Genomic DNA, 14467 nt, shown 5'->3' with positions numbered 1-14467 from the left:
GGAGGGAGCACTGTGCAAGGAGCACTGTGGAGGGAGCACTGTGCAAGGAGCACTGTGGAGGGAGCACTGTGCAAGGAGCACTGTGGAGGGAGCACTGTGGAGGGAGCACTGTGGAAGCCCACACCCTGCCTCACCTGCCCTGGCAGAGGCAGGACCAGGGAGTGCAGAAGAGGTGCCATTGACGCAAAGGAGTAGCAGCAAAGTTAGCAAAATGATACCTTCCTGAAACTGAAAACTCAGAGAGATGACAAACTATTGTGAACGTGAAGTGGTTGGAGACATTGAAATGAGAAAATTTACAATTGCTGAAAAAAAAGCTTCCTTTGGACAGGTTGAGTAGCAGAGTAGAAACAGAGCAGAAGAATAGCTCCGTGGGTTGGAATAAGGGGTCAAAATACTTCCTAACGGGTCTAGGAAAGGACAAAGAGGTTTTAAAAAAAATGAAGAAAAGCCGAGAACCACAGAGGGAGGAAGTAGAAATGCCAGCGTCTGCCTAACTGTAGCCTCGGGAAAAGGTGGCATCAAGGCAAGCAATGGCCTGTTTGCAAAAACAGGAGGGCAGAGTTGTCCAGAAGACACAGTGTTAGACTTTGGATGGAATCCTGAAGAGGGTGGAAAAGCCAACCACAACAAACAGCACCTACATCCACAGCTGTGGCTCTGAGACCGGTACCCCGGGGTCCCCACACAGGACTCAGAACACCTTCAAGGAAAAGCCTCCATCTTTACTTACATCAGCTACTAGAAGAGCTGCAGCATCTCCTTCAGCTAGGAATTAGGGAAAAATCACAGCAGCATAAGGAGCAGTGCTTGTATACTGCCGCCAAGGAAAACGAACGGGATTTTCAAGTTACCTTGGAGTTGTAGATTGAAAAAAAATTTATGTTCTTGATTATTCTGAAATTATGGTGGGATTCACACTAGGTCTTGTTATTTAAAGCATAGTTTGAAAAACTACTGTATCAAATATTTGATGTTTTAAACGTCTCGATGACTTTATTTCAGTTATATTATGTTTCTTTTGTAACTGTGTATATTTTCTTTTCTTCATATAAGACATTGTTCTGGGAGGCTTCCCCAGATTTCCAGAAGGATCCTTGACCCCCAAAGGGTTACAAACTCCTGCCTTCTAGTAAAGTTATGGGAACTAAATAAAAAAAAAATGAAGTTCTTAAAAGCTTTCAGGGACAAAAGACAGAAATAGGAACTTCACCTATGTCAACCCCCTCAGTAGCATGCTGGCTTTAAAAGACAGCTGCCCAATGTCTCCAGAGTGTTGATTTGAATATGGGAACCAGCTCAGGCGGTCCCCGGCGGCAGGGTCCCAGAAGGAGTCCCTTTGGTGCCAGTCTCTTTCCTTTTGTAGTGCTGGGAGTTGAACTGAATTAAAAGGAATTTAGGAGGAGATTAGAGGGTGTGGGAAGTAAGTGTCAGTAAAAAGAAAAACTTAAATACCACTGTTTTTTGGTAAGCAATTGTGAGTAAATATATTCATGCTATTCCACAGTTAGAACTATAGACGTTGCCGCTTGTAGGTGACAGGCGGGACAGGAGTGGGTGCTGGGCCTCCTGTTTCACTCAGGAGGACAGCGTGGATACTGGTACATCTTTGTGGACAATAGGGAAAGAAACCAGCACTAGGACTCTTAACAAGTTAGGGGCAGGGGCCAGGGAAATGAAAGTAGAGATCCAGCTTTCCAATCAACAGAATAATATTCAATTAATCAATGGGAAGTAGATGGGGATAGGGAGTAGGGTACACACCAAACATAGTAAACAAAGAACGCAATGAAGCGAAAATGCAGAAATGTGCCCCCAAATAACCACAGTGACCATCAACAGATAAAAATACAGACATCATCAGAGTAGGTTTTTAAACGATTCAGCAAGATGATATCTAAGAGACACATTTAGGCAAAAATATAGATGCCTGTACAAAAAAGCACCAGGCAAATATTAACAAGAGGCTAGTGAACCAGTTCCCAGAGCAGAAACAAACTGTGAGATGAAGAACGCTATAGGGTAAAGATGGGAATTATATGTCGGTCAAAGGAACAGTGAATCAAGAGGCTCACCAACAGCCTGACAGTGAAATGCCCTGAACAATACGAAGCTGCCATTGGAAGGACCACTCATAGACATACAGTGAATAAAGTTTGGGATATGCCCTCAGAAACTGCTAGGTCAAGAGCAATAGTGAGTAAGATTGGAACTCACATGACCTTTGACTGGGTGATTCTGGACACAAATAAACTCACTGAAGAGTGATTTGAAGTAGCAGAGTTGGGAGAAACCCAGGTATTCATCATTAGGAGATGGGATAAAGGATGCCTAGTACATACCCAAAATGGAACATAGGCACAGAATAGAATTCACAGAATTACACAAAGAGAAAACATAAGGCTAGTGAGAAGTTGAAGAAACAGAATGGGATTTGTAGCACAATACCATTTACGTAAAGCATGATGGGAAAAAAAATACTACAAATGTTCAGGAACACTCATATTTTTTGAACAAAAACGTAGAGGGAGGGTTAGACGGGCAAACATACAGTATACTCCAGTGAGTGTCCGTGATAGAGCAAGTGAAACTGGGAATGGTTAAAAAAGAAAGAAAGATTAAAATGAATGTACAACACTGTCAGGATGTGACAAGAGGACCGTGAAATGAGGAGAGACCACAGTTCTGCATATCCAGGGGACTCGGAAAAAAACGAGGCCCAGGCAAGGAGAAAGGATAGAATGAAGCATTAGTGGGAAATAACCCTGCTTATCTGAAGGCAGAAGTAAAGAAAGTGGGTATCTTCTCTCTCACTTTCTTAGTATACTGCAGAGGAACTATGGGCTTGCGGGTGCCTAGCTGTTGGGTATTTGAGTCACTTACGCTAATTACCAAACAATAATTTTCTATGCAATACTTGCCACTTATTATCATGAAGTTTGGTTGAATCCTTATTGGAAGAATAAAAAAAAATAATATCATGATTATTTGAAAAACTTGTTAGACATTTTGGAAAATATTGATTGCACAACTGGTGCCTTTCTATTAACATGCCTCCTCTGGGTCAGACCATCCCATGTCAAGAGAAAGTTGGCACGGGAGACCAGAGTCCCTGAAGGTTTTGCTCTTGTGGCACATGAGCTACTTTAGACAGAAGGTGAACCATAAGTTGGCTCCCAATATTAGGTTCAAGATGTTTCTCTTCACAGTTTCTACACTCATGACCTCTGCCTTCCAGGAAGCAGCTCCGATGCTGTGGAAACAGGCAGTTCAAGTCTGCCTTCCAGTCGAGGGCTTAGAAGAGGTCCAAGGAACACTGTCCATTTCATTATGTTGGGAGCATATACAAAAAGAGTAAAGCTTGTGACTTGCTTTATTCTCTTTATATGTTAAGACTCTGACTGCAAAACAGACAGCTGTAATTGCAAAAGTTAATTAGTTTTGCTCAGTAAAGGGCAGAAAATGAAAATGGCAGCCGTTAGTGGAGAAGGGCCCTTCTTGCCTGTGGTGGGGTGGGTTTAGGGCAGCTTTGCTGAGAAGAGAGAGAGCAGCTGACTCAGGGGGCAGCAGGGCAGAGCTCTGGGTCAGTGGTCAGGCTGAGAACAGAAGACGAGTATTGGTCGGCTTGGTGGTGAACAGCTGGGAGCAGTGGGTATTCTAGGCTGCAGACGCCAGCATGCATTTGCATTTTTGCTTCGTGTAGAGTTTATCGACATCATTTTTAAACTAGATTCTCTCTAGCAAATGATTTGATTTATTTATTTTTTTTTCTTATGACAAATGGTTTCTCATCATGACATCATTTCCTATCCCTATCTGGAAGTGAATCAGAGACCAGTCATCTGGGGTAGAAACTTATGATTAGGCTCCCAACTGATATCTCAGCTAGTGCCAAAGAGGCAAGACCTCAATTTGATATCATGGAGATGGAAAACTACATTCAAGGTCAAGACTGATCCAATGGTGGCTTTCATAATATTCTCACTTTTCTCTGTGACTTTTTTTTTTCTTCTGTCATGCTTGATTTCAGTCTCAGATACTTGGTGAAAAAAAGATATTTCCAAAGACCGCAAATATCATCAAGTTTTACAAAAAGAATTTTGAAGAATGCTTATTTCTTGCTTTAGAAATGGGATGATCTAATTTTGAATCTATTCAGTCAGAGAAATAGCAAAAATTATACAATTTAATTTATTGATTTATTCAGTCGTTAACTCAGTAAATGTTCACAGGGAAAGCACTGCTCAGTGGTTGGTGGGGCCGTATTATTCTCAGTTTCTGCTGTCAGGTAGCTTACCTCCGAGTAGGAGGACACACAAGTAAATGAACATTTTACCCGTCCCGAGGAGAACTGGAATGGGTGGCTGCCTGGCTACCTGAGATTACATGGTCAGGGAAGGTCTCCATAAGGAGGTGGTAGAAGCTGAGATAAGATCCTCAGGAAGAAGTGGATTGTTGATGTCTGGGGAGGTATTTCAGGCCAGGGAACCCAGTGCAAATGCTCCGCAGCAGGAACAAACTTTGTTATGCTCAAGCAGAGCAGTGACAGCAGAGACCAGGGAGAGTGCTGGTTACTGTCATCCAAGCAAGAAGCAAAGTGGCATTGACGAGGGTGGGACTTGAGGTGGTGGGTAGCTCTTGTGGCATGGTTTAGAGGTGGGGTTGTAGGAGATGGAGAAGAAAGAAGGTAAAGAGGAAAATTAAGAGTAACTTCAAATGTTGAGCAAAAATGTTGATGTCATTTACTGAGCTGGGGAAGGTTGGTGGAGACACCAAGGCTTGGGGTAGGCATGGAGATTTTTTTCCTGCCATGTTTATTCTCAGATGCTCTTTAGACATCCAGGTAGACAGGTGGATGAATGGGTCTGGAGAAAAGTGAAGCCTGAAGATTTACTGGTGCATAAGCAGTATTGGAGGCCATTAGATGTTGGGCTGGACCAGATCTTGCAGGACAATATGTGGATGGAGGAGAGAGGATGCTCTGTGGCCTTTCAACATTTAATGGTCAAGTAGAGGAGGAGAACACAGGGGAGACTATAGCAGTGGCCCAGGAGGACACAGGAAAAGCAGGACAGCATACTGTGAGAGCAGTGACAGTGATTGGGAGACCAGTGTCTGAGATTGATGACTTCATGGCTGTGGCAGGCTTGGTAACTTGGAAAGTTTCTATGCAAAGGTGTAGGATGCCTGGTTGCCATGGCAATGCTCTCCATGGGGAAACTCTATTGCTAGAATCTTATCAGCTTCGACCTTGCTCTCAGGCACACAGCTCCTGGGAATGAAGGAACTTCTTTGCTAAGATAACCACTATGTCTCACCAGTTCTGCTGCTCCTCCACCTGCCGGGGAATTAGTAACTTTAAACAATGGACTTTCTTGAGAGCTGCACAGTGCTCCTAACTCTGCACATTGCAACTGTAGAATGTAACTGAGGAAATAGCTGCATACTGTTGCTAACTCTGTAACTTTCATGAATACAAAGAATAATGCTTGCCTAGTATTTAATCTGATTAATGAGACATAAATAATAAAGATTGCTGGTGTAATTCTTTAGACCTGCTTCTCCACCAGAAAGCATCACTCCACCCAATCCCAGCTTTATCCTCAAGATCTGAATGTGTGTGTGACTCCTTATTTTTTTCTAATCTCCTGTTGCCCCTCACCAGAACCTGCTCGTTTGGCCATGCTGGTCACGGCAGCACACTGCCCAGGAATCCAAGGGAAGGGGGAATTTCAGAATGGCCTGTGGGACTTGGGGAGAAGAACAGAAGAATGTGATGTAGACTTGGGATCCATGTTGATTTCAACAGCTTATTTCTTAAGAGGAAAGGAAAGGAAGGAAGAAAAGAAGGAAGAGAAGGAAGGAAGGGAGGAGTTAAGAAGAAGAAGATATTTTTTTCCACATCATAGACACATCAAGGGAGGAGTCTCATCCCCTGAGAAGAGTGCTTCTGCCTGAGATTCTCTTGTTGATCCATCCCTTTGTGTTTGGAGTGATCCTCTGTCTGCCAGGCTGACCCATGTCATGGCAGCCTGACCTCCATCCCTGTCAATGACCTTCTCCTCCTAGAGACCCCTCACTGAGGAAAGCACATCCCCACTGCGCTCTGCTGTCATCTTGGCTGGGGTGGGCTTTTCTGTGTGTTTTGTGAACTTCCGGCACAGCCTATAGCTAAAGGTAGCACAGTGTCTCCAAGTGCCCCTTGGCCATGGTGTCGTCCCAGGAAAGGGGTCTTGTGTACCTGGACCAACATGGCCTTAAGTTCCCCTCAGCTTGCCTAACCACAGACAGGCATTTGGACCTCTGACCTCCTGTTCTTACTTACTTTAGAAAACTTGTACAGTAATTGCTATTTCTTTCTCTGTCCCTTTCAGGTGTAAATCTTTTCAAAAGCCTTTTGGGGGAGTTTTACAACTGAGAATGTCTTCCTCAGGGACCTGGAGCCACTCTGAAATGTAAACCTCACAGAAGAGGCACCCAGCTCCCAGCTCCCAGTCTCCACAGGGAGACGGGAATGCCCTTCCCAGGCTCCCTCTCCAAGTTGGAAAACTACGTCCTCTTTTAAGATGAGGAGAGCTGACCTTCAATTGACACCAATTGACAGACCCAGTGGTCCAGGAACCCTCCTGTCCCTGCTCTTGCACACTTTCCTGTGTGAACTTGAACAGAATGAAAACAGCTCTCAGGCACACAGTGAGGCTGAGCGCGGGTCTCTCCGCCCCCCTGGCCTGCGCAACGTTGCCCAGTGCAGATTTAATTTGGAGAAGTGAAATGTTGAGTGTCTGAAATTGGAACAGCTGGGATCAAATCCCTTCTTGTTCCCTATTAGATGCAGGACCTCGGGGGAGTTAACTCATCTTAACTTCAGTTTTTTCCCTGTGAAAGTGAAAGAGGAACTAGCCATAGGATCCACTTCCTAGGGTCTTATGTGGATTAGATAGGGGACGTGGCCTCGAGGCGTTCCCCTGGACCGCTCAGCCTGCACTCATATCCTTACTGCTGAGTCCACGTTAAAAGAAAATGGGAGAAAACCACAGAAAGTCTTTGCTAACTGCTCCCCTGACAGAGGATCGCTATGCAGACTATATAAAAATTAAAAAAAAAAAACCTAAATGCAAAACCCCCCACAAATAAACCATTTAATAAATGGGCAAACAAACCAAACCCACATTTCTCAAAAGAAGAAATACAAATGGCAGTGCAGATATGAAAAAATGTTCACCATCATTACATCAAAACGACACTGAGATTTCATCTCACACCAGTCAGAATGGCAGCCATCAGGTATACAACCAACAACAATAAACGCTGGAGAGGATGTGGAGGAAAAGGAACTCTTTTCCACTGCTGGTGGGACTGTAAATTAGTACAACCTCTACAGAAGTAAGTATGGAGGTTCCTCAAAAGACTGGGCATGGAAACACAGTTTCATCCAGCTATACCCCTCCTCATGATTTACCCTAAAGAATTAAAGTCATCATGCTACAGTGACACATGCACACCCAATCACAATAGCGAAGCTATGGAACTAGCCCAAGTGTCCATCAATGGACAAAGGAAAATATGGTCTATATGCAATGGAGTTTTATTTGGCCATAAAGAAAAATTAAATGATGCCATTTGCAGGAAAATGGATGGACCTTAAGAATATTATGTTAAGTGAAAAAAGCCAAATCCAGAAGGTCAAGGGTCACATGCTTTCTCTCATATGTGGAAGCTAGAGAGGAAAAAAGAAAAGAAAGAGAGGTGAGGGAATGTCATGCAAATTGAAGGGAGATCACTACAGTAGAGGAAAGGGACCAGGGAGAGGGAGGATGAGAGAAAAGGGGGAAATACTAGGGAATGATATTGGCCAAATTATATTATTGCATTGTGTGCATGTGTGAATATGTAACAATGAGACCAACCATTATGTATAATTGTAATTTACCCATTAAAAAATGGGGGAAAGCACACATTTGCTATTATAATTCCTGCAATTTGGAAATTTGGATTTTGTGTGTGTGTGTGAGTAAACACACACTTTTTTTTTTTTTTTCCCTTTTGCAGTGCTGAGGATCAAACCTGGATATTGGAACTTCCTAGACAGGAGGGATGACCATTTTATTCATGTGCAGATTTGGGTGCGTTTCATGGCTGGGATCCTGTTTTTTTCCCTTGCACACAAATGTGACTTCCTCTCCGCTCTTCCAATCACTTGGCATTGCAGCTGGTTCTTGATTTTGGATGCCGTGGGTATGAGGAACAGCCGACCAAACAAGCTGTCTTATTAAGGTGGAGGAATCCGGGCCCTTTTATGGGACTGCCAGCCAAGCTCAGCTCAGGGAATGGCCCTCACATGGAATCTTCGTTTACTCACAAGTCTATTTCATAAACCTCAGCTCTTCTACAAACTCCACTGCACTCAGGTGAGAAAGGTCTCCCACCAGACAGGCTGTTGGAGGAGGCGGCGGTGGCATCCTTCCTCCCCACCTGTCTCTGAGCCACCCTGAAGACAGTGGTCCTCCCTGCATCTCCAAGTGGACTTCGCACCCGTCACATCAGAGCTTGAAGGACCCCGAATGACTTTTGGCTCCTCCAGCTACACGCTGCACAGCAGAGACACCTCCTCCTTTTGCCTCCATAGAGATTTCAGAAGTGGTGCACCAAGTATGTGGACCCTGGACACTTGTCACCAGTGTCCTCCCTCTCAGGGAGACACTCAGGAGCAGGATATCTTTCTGAAGCAGCCTCCATGTCTCTGAACTCTGACCTCCTTGAATGACTTCCAAGAAGACTTATACTCTAGCCTGTGTCTTGCTGGCTACAAATGGACCCCTAAACCAGAGCCTGCTCTGACGGGCCTGCTTGGCTCCCTTCTAAGGCCTGTGCTCACCGGCTGGTGAGTCCCTGTGGACACCCTCTCCCTCACAGTGCTGCCCAGCTGCCTGGACTCCAGACTCCCTGGGAAGGCTTGGTGCCAACGGGAGCTTTGGCTCAGGCCAGCCTGGAGTCCCTCAGACTGACAATGACCAGGAGCATGTCTGTAGTTCTCCCACCACCTGAGGGATCTGGCCACGGCTGCCCTGGAGGACTTCGGCCTGGCTGGCTGAGAGTTCCTGCCACCATGTGCCACAAGTGCCTCTGCCAGGCCAGACCAGAGCTCCTCATGAGCTAGAGGCCCATTTGGATCAAAAGCAGGAAGAAGTTTCCTGTGGTTTTCAAACAAACACCAGCAACTGCTTTTTCCCTCCTGGGTGCCTTGTAAATTTTAGATTTCCTTGTTAATTTTCTACTAGAACAGAATCGTAACTAGCTTATTACTTCCAAATGACCTGTGCTGGCCCTTTCTGAATGACAACTTCTAATTATATTTTAGATGTAGAGTGACAGCTCTATCTTCTCTATTTTTTCAGTTACTTTGGAAAAGGGCATGTGAGTCTGGCCTTGCTGACGCAGAAAGTGGCGGAGACTGGGCACCCCCACATCCACTCCGTGTATCGGGCCAGGAACCGCTTTCAGAGTGCTTCAGCATCAGGTCCTTCAAAGCCCCCCTTCTCTAGAACCAGAGGGAGCTTGTGAGCAACACTGCCACAGCTGGGCTGCTGATGGTGCCCTAGGGTGACCTTTTTGGATGGACTCATTTTTTTGTGTGTGATTGTTCTTTTTAGTTATAAATCAAGTAGAATGTATCCTAGCAGATTATATATACATAGAGTATAACGTATGCTACTTAGGATCCCGCTCTTGCGGTGGTACATGATGTGGAGTTACCATGGTTATGCCTAGGAAACTTGTGACAGATTATTTCTACTGTATTTTCTATTCCCAAACCTCTTCCCTTCCCTTTGTTTCCCTTGTCTAATCCAGTGGATTTCTATCATTGCCTTTCCCAACCTCCCTTGTTTTGGGTTAGTTTCCACAAATTGGGCAGGACATTTGGCCTTTGATTTTTTGGGATTAGCTTATTTCACTTAGTATGATAGTCTTTAATCCCTCCATTAACCAGCAAATGACATAAGTTCATTCTTATTTATGGCTGAGTAATATTCCATTGTGTGTGTGTGTGTGTGTGTGTGTGTGTGTGTGTGTGTATCTCACATCTTTCTGAGGAGCAAGAGACGAGCCCGTTGAAAGACGTTTCTTTAGAAGGTGTTCGAAAGTTACATGGCGGAAAAACAAAGGGGGTGAGAAGGACAGGATGATAAAAAGAAGGAGCTCATATCTAGTGCTGGGTGCTCTCCTGAGTGATTTACCTGGAGTAGCTCATTTAATTCAGAGACAAATGTGTTCTAATTAAATAAAGAAACAGTAAGTGATTTATCAGTGGTCTTCAAGTTGGCAAATGGCCCAGGTGGCATCTGAAGCCCATTTGGTTAAGCCTGCGACCCTGTGGGAAGGTCTGCACCCTGGCTGCCCAGGTCTTAACAGTCACTACGCACCTCATCGTAAAGGCCTAAAGTTAGAAGGAATTGGGGAGCAGCTGGTCCAACTGCTTTACTGGACAGATAGGAAAGAGGCTCAGGGAGGAAGTAGGGGTAACTTGGTCAGGGAAATGTTTTTACCAGAGCTGAACTGAAACCAGTCCATGGGTTGCCTGCATCTTACTGAATGATTGTGGGAGAACTGGCTTTGGGATTCGCAGCTGTTGAACTTGAACTTGTTTTATCCAAAATTGATGCTCGCCTGCACTTAGCCTGATGCAGAACAGTATTGTTCTTCTGCTGCAGAACCAAATTTCTCAGATGGGCTCAACTAGCTTGTGTCTGAGAGATGCGCTCCAGGCCTCTGCTTCTGAGATCACAGGAAATTAGAAACTGGAACGCGAGACCACCTTTTATTATCAGGTGAAGAGAAGTCGCTGACTCAACCTGAGCCCACTGCAGAATCCTCTTTATGGTTTTTTTTTTTTTTTTTAAAACTCGTGGCAGTTGATAGCCTTGCTATTACCTTTTCCACAAAGCCCTTTCCTCCTGTGACATTACCTTCTCCTCTTTCCTTCCTTGGCTCTTTCTGGTTCTCTTCATTGTCCCTGAGATGTCTTTCGCTGCCTGTCCCTCACATTTCATTTTTCTGTGAATTCTGATTTCACTCTCTGTTCTGCTCTGCCCATATGTCATTTTCTTTAAATGAATCAACCTCCCTTTCCAGACCACCATAAATGCTCTTTCCCTTTTCATCTGACAGCCTGACTAGGTCTCCAAAATTCTTTCAGACCCCTTTCAGGTGTGGGTGCAAACTGATAAAACTCATGTTGGATATCTGCATCTGGGGCCAAGGTGAGAAAAATGGGAAATTGGGCCAAGTAGAGTCACCCAGTATAAGGAAACCCAAGTAGAATAGGCCCGGCATGTTTGGGATTAGCAGAATTTAGGAATAAACTTGCTCTAGGTAAGGTGGGCAGACACTGATGAAGTGAAATTTGCTCATCGTGCTTAGCAGGAACCAATGGGCCTGATATTTAGCAGATGGATTCTGAGATCGCTATTTGATGGAAGGATTTGGAAAAGAGGTGAGTTCCCAGTGAGGCTGCAGACTATTTTATTTAAAAACCCGTAACTCTCTTCATGGCCTCTGGTGGACGGGCTTGTTAACAGGTCGGTCTCCTTTTCAAAGCTCATCAGCGGACACTTTCGTTCTGTAGTTTACCCTCAACACATGAAAGGAGTGGCCACCCAATTTTATCTCTTTTAAAAAATGACTTTCTGATGTTCTTGGATCATCCCAAAGCAACTGTGAAAGACACTGTGGGGACTCTAGTCCTCTTTAGCATTAGCTGACCCTTGGTGAGGCTCTACCATCAGGGTGACGCCCAGGTAACAGCTGTGATGAATATGAATAGCACCAGGTCACAGCCAGCTTGCTGGGTGGAGCCTGCCGCAGTTGGCTGAACTGATCAAGGAGCCCCCAGAAACCCAGAGAGTGGGTCTAAGGTCGTGCCTCCACAAAGTCCTTCAAATCCACCATTGAGGAAAGCTGCCAACTCCCTGAAATATGAATATTCTGCAAAACAATTAAACTTCATGGAGATCGAGATTGCTCTGCGGCAATGTTAAGTTCACCTGGAATGTGTCAATAGCAATGACAATGACATTGGTGAAGAAGACCAGCGGCTGGACCTCCTTCACGGGCTTTTTTAGCTGGGTTTAACTTTCTGATTAGCACTGGCTTCTTTCCCACCTGGAGGTACTCCAGGTCAGCCCAAGTCTCCGTCTTTCTCTGCCTAGAAACTTGAGAATGGGCAGAGACAAGAACGATTGCTAGTGGTCACTTCAGAAAATCTAAACTTCGTCCATTACCTTTTTTGCTCCTTCCTTTGCTCCCCCTCTCCCCTTACTCACTGTTTCAAGCAAACTTGAACTTAGAGAACCCATTCCCCCTCCCCTTCCTCCTTCTTCTATCCCTCCCTTCCTTCCTTCCTTCCTTTCTCCCAGTTGTAAGTGCCCTAAATAATCAAATAACTTTACACAGTCTAAAACCACAAATCTAAAATCGCAGACATCAGAGGGCCCAAGGGACATCTCAGTTCACACTCTGATGTGGTGGCTGAGGACCCTGAATCCAGAAAGTAGGGGTGACGTCAAATCCAGGTCTCCTGAGAGTTCTCTTTCTATTCTGCCTAAGAAAAGACAAGAGGACCAGAAACTTATTTTGGAAGGATCTCTATCAAAACCCCCTTCAGAATTTTTTTTTCTCATGGTGAAGTTTCTTAAAACCAACAGGGAAGTCCCGATTGGCCTTCAGGTACTCACCAACGAACAGCTGGCTGTAGAGCTCCAGGCGGGTGTGGCCTTCCGTTGGGGCCTTGCGGATCTGCTGGGGCAGCCGGTCCACCTGGAGACTGGCTTGCTTGACGTTCCTCTCTGCAGTGACCCGGTGCCACTGGTCATCGTTGAGAGGGGAGGGCGACCTCACTACAATCTCCACTGGCCCATTTCCAACATCGAATGAGAAGGACACCTCTGTGGCAGCTGCAGGAGCAGAAAGTGTGGAAGCCCCGTGAGTATATTCTCCCAGCTACCAAGCAGCAGAGGTTCTTCAGAGAACAAAGCAGGGAGACAAAAATCATCTCCTCTGGGCACTGGCTACAAAGTGAATCCCACCACCGTGTGTACCCATCATGCACATCCACAGCAGAATCATTTGAGGGAGGTAAGCATCGATGCATTGCTAACGGGGAGGAAATCAATTCCTTTGGGGGGACCTCTATGTGCCATGCAGACGCTTGTTTCCCTACTCAACCTTCAGGAGCTTTCTAAGAAGTTACCACCAGTGACTCTTTCCAGTTAAAGAACCTGAGACACAGACATTGAGTGACTTAGATTAGTGACTTAGTCAGGACCTGAGCCCAGGTTTGTCAGAATTTAGAGCTTGAGACCCTTTGATTCTTTTTACAACTGTCCTCTTCCACAGCTCTGACGGCATCCCTTTGCAGGTACCTGAAGAGTTTTTTGGAATCCCTGGGTCCAGACAGTCCGACTCAGTTGGTTTGGAATAGACACCAGCATTTCCAAAAAGCTCCCCGGAGGATGTTCAAAGGGAGCTGGAGTGCAGAACTACCTCTTTGGGGGAATTTACAAAAGTTTATTTTATCCATCTTTGAAAGCCATGGATGTATGAATTACCAAGCAACAAAGGTGACCTGCGCCCCTTTGGGACCAGCCGTGGCTGTCCCAGAGGCTGCACAGCATTCCTGCAGCACGGAGCCTTGCTGCTTCCTGCTTTGCAGACCTTGGCTGGTTTCCATCTGGGATGCTGGATCCTTCCCGTGACCTGCCCTCCAGCACTGACCACAAAGTTCTTTCTTCCAAAGATGTACAAGCCAACCTGCCTCTGCAGTAAATCACCTCCTAGCAAGAGCTGGATGGATTTGGTGGTTGCTTTGTCAACTTTAATTAAAACAGCTTCTTTATTTCACACTTTAAGTTTGGTGTGATGTTCCTCAGTGACCACCGAGTGCTTTATAAACAGGTTTTCAAAGTTTATATTTTTCTGGGGGTTGGCAGGAGGGGCAGCTTCCTGCTGGAGCAGGAGACACATCCCGGACCGCTCAAGGCTCTGTGAATTCATATCAACTTTAAAGATGTGGCACACCAGCCAATTTCCTGACTTCGCTTATAAAGATATCCAGCCCTCTCTCCATCAATAAGCCTTTGCCTAATCTCTAAGTGGTTTAATTAAATATCTGTCATTTTTTTTTTCCACGGCTAATGGAAAATTCAGTTTCTTTGGGCTGGTACCATTTTGAGATGGTGTCGCAAGCAATCAAACTTCTAATTTAAAAACCACAGTGGGCCGGATTCTCTCAGGACCTGGGCTGTTCCCGGCCTCTGTGCCGGGCCTCTCTGAAAGTTGCATTAACTTTATTGAGCTACAGGCATATTCGACACAGGACTCAATTTAATCAACCTAATTGTACCCAGGAATTTTGATCCTTCATGTCATTAGAAAGAGAACTTTAGTTTTAAGACTTTGTGGTGACTCCATA

The 14467-nt window shown here is 45.2% G+C and overlaps 1 protein-coding gene across 1 annotated transcript in view; it reads right to left on the bottom strand.

Moving 5' to 3' along the window:
* Cntnap2 (contactin associated protein 2) overlaps positions 1-14467 on the bottom strand; it is a 1898037-nt gene that overhangs the window by 192795 nt on the left and 1690775 nt on the right. Inside the window, exon 17 of the mRNA XM_005326627.5 lies at positions 12732-12950. Within this exon, the coding sequence (XP_005326684.2) occupies positions 12732-12950 (219 nt within the window). The remainder of the gene's footprint in view (positions 1-12731; positions 12951-14467) is intronic.

The sequence above is a fragment of the Ictidomys tridecemlineatus genome, chromosome 2, assembly GCF_052094955.1.
Source record: "Ictidomys tridecemlineatus isolate mIctTri1 chromosome 2, mIctTri1.hap1, whole genome shotgun sequence".
In the NCBI taxonomy this organism is placed as follows: Eukaryota; Metazoa; Chordata; class Mammalia; order Rodentia; family Sciuridae; genus Ictidomys; species Ictidomys tridecemlineatus.
Note: the sequence above shows the minus strand (reverse complement) of the source record. Positions and strands in the feature narration are given on the sequence as shown.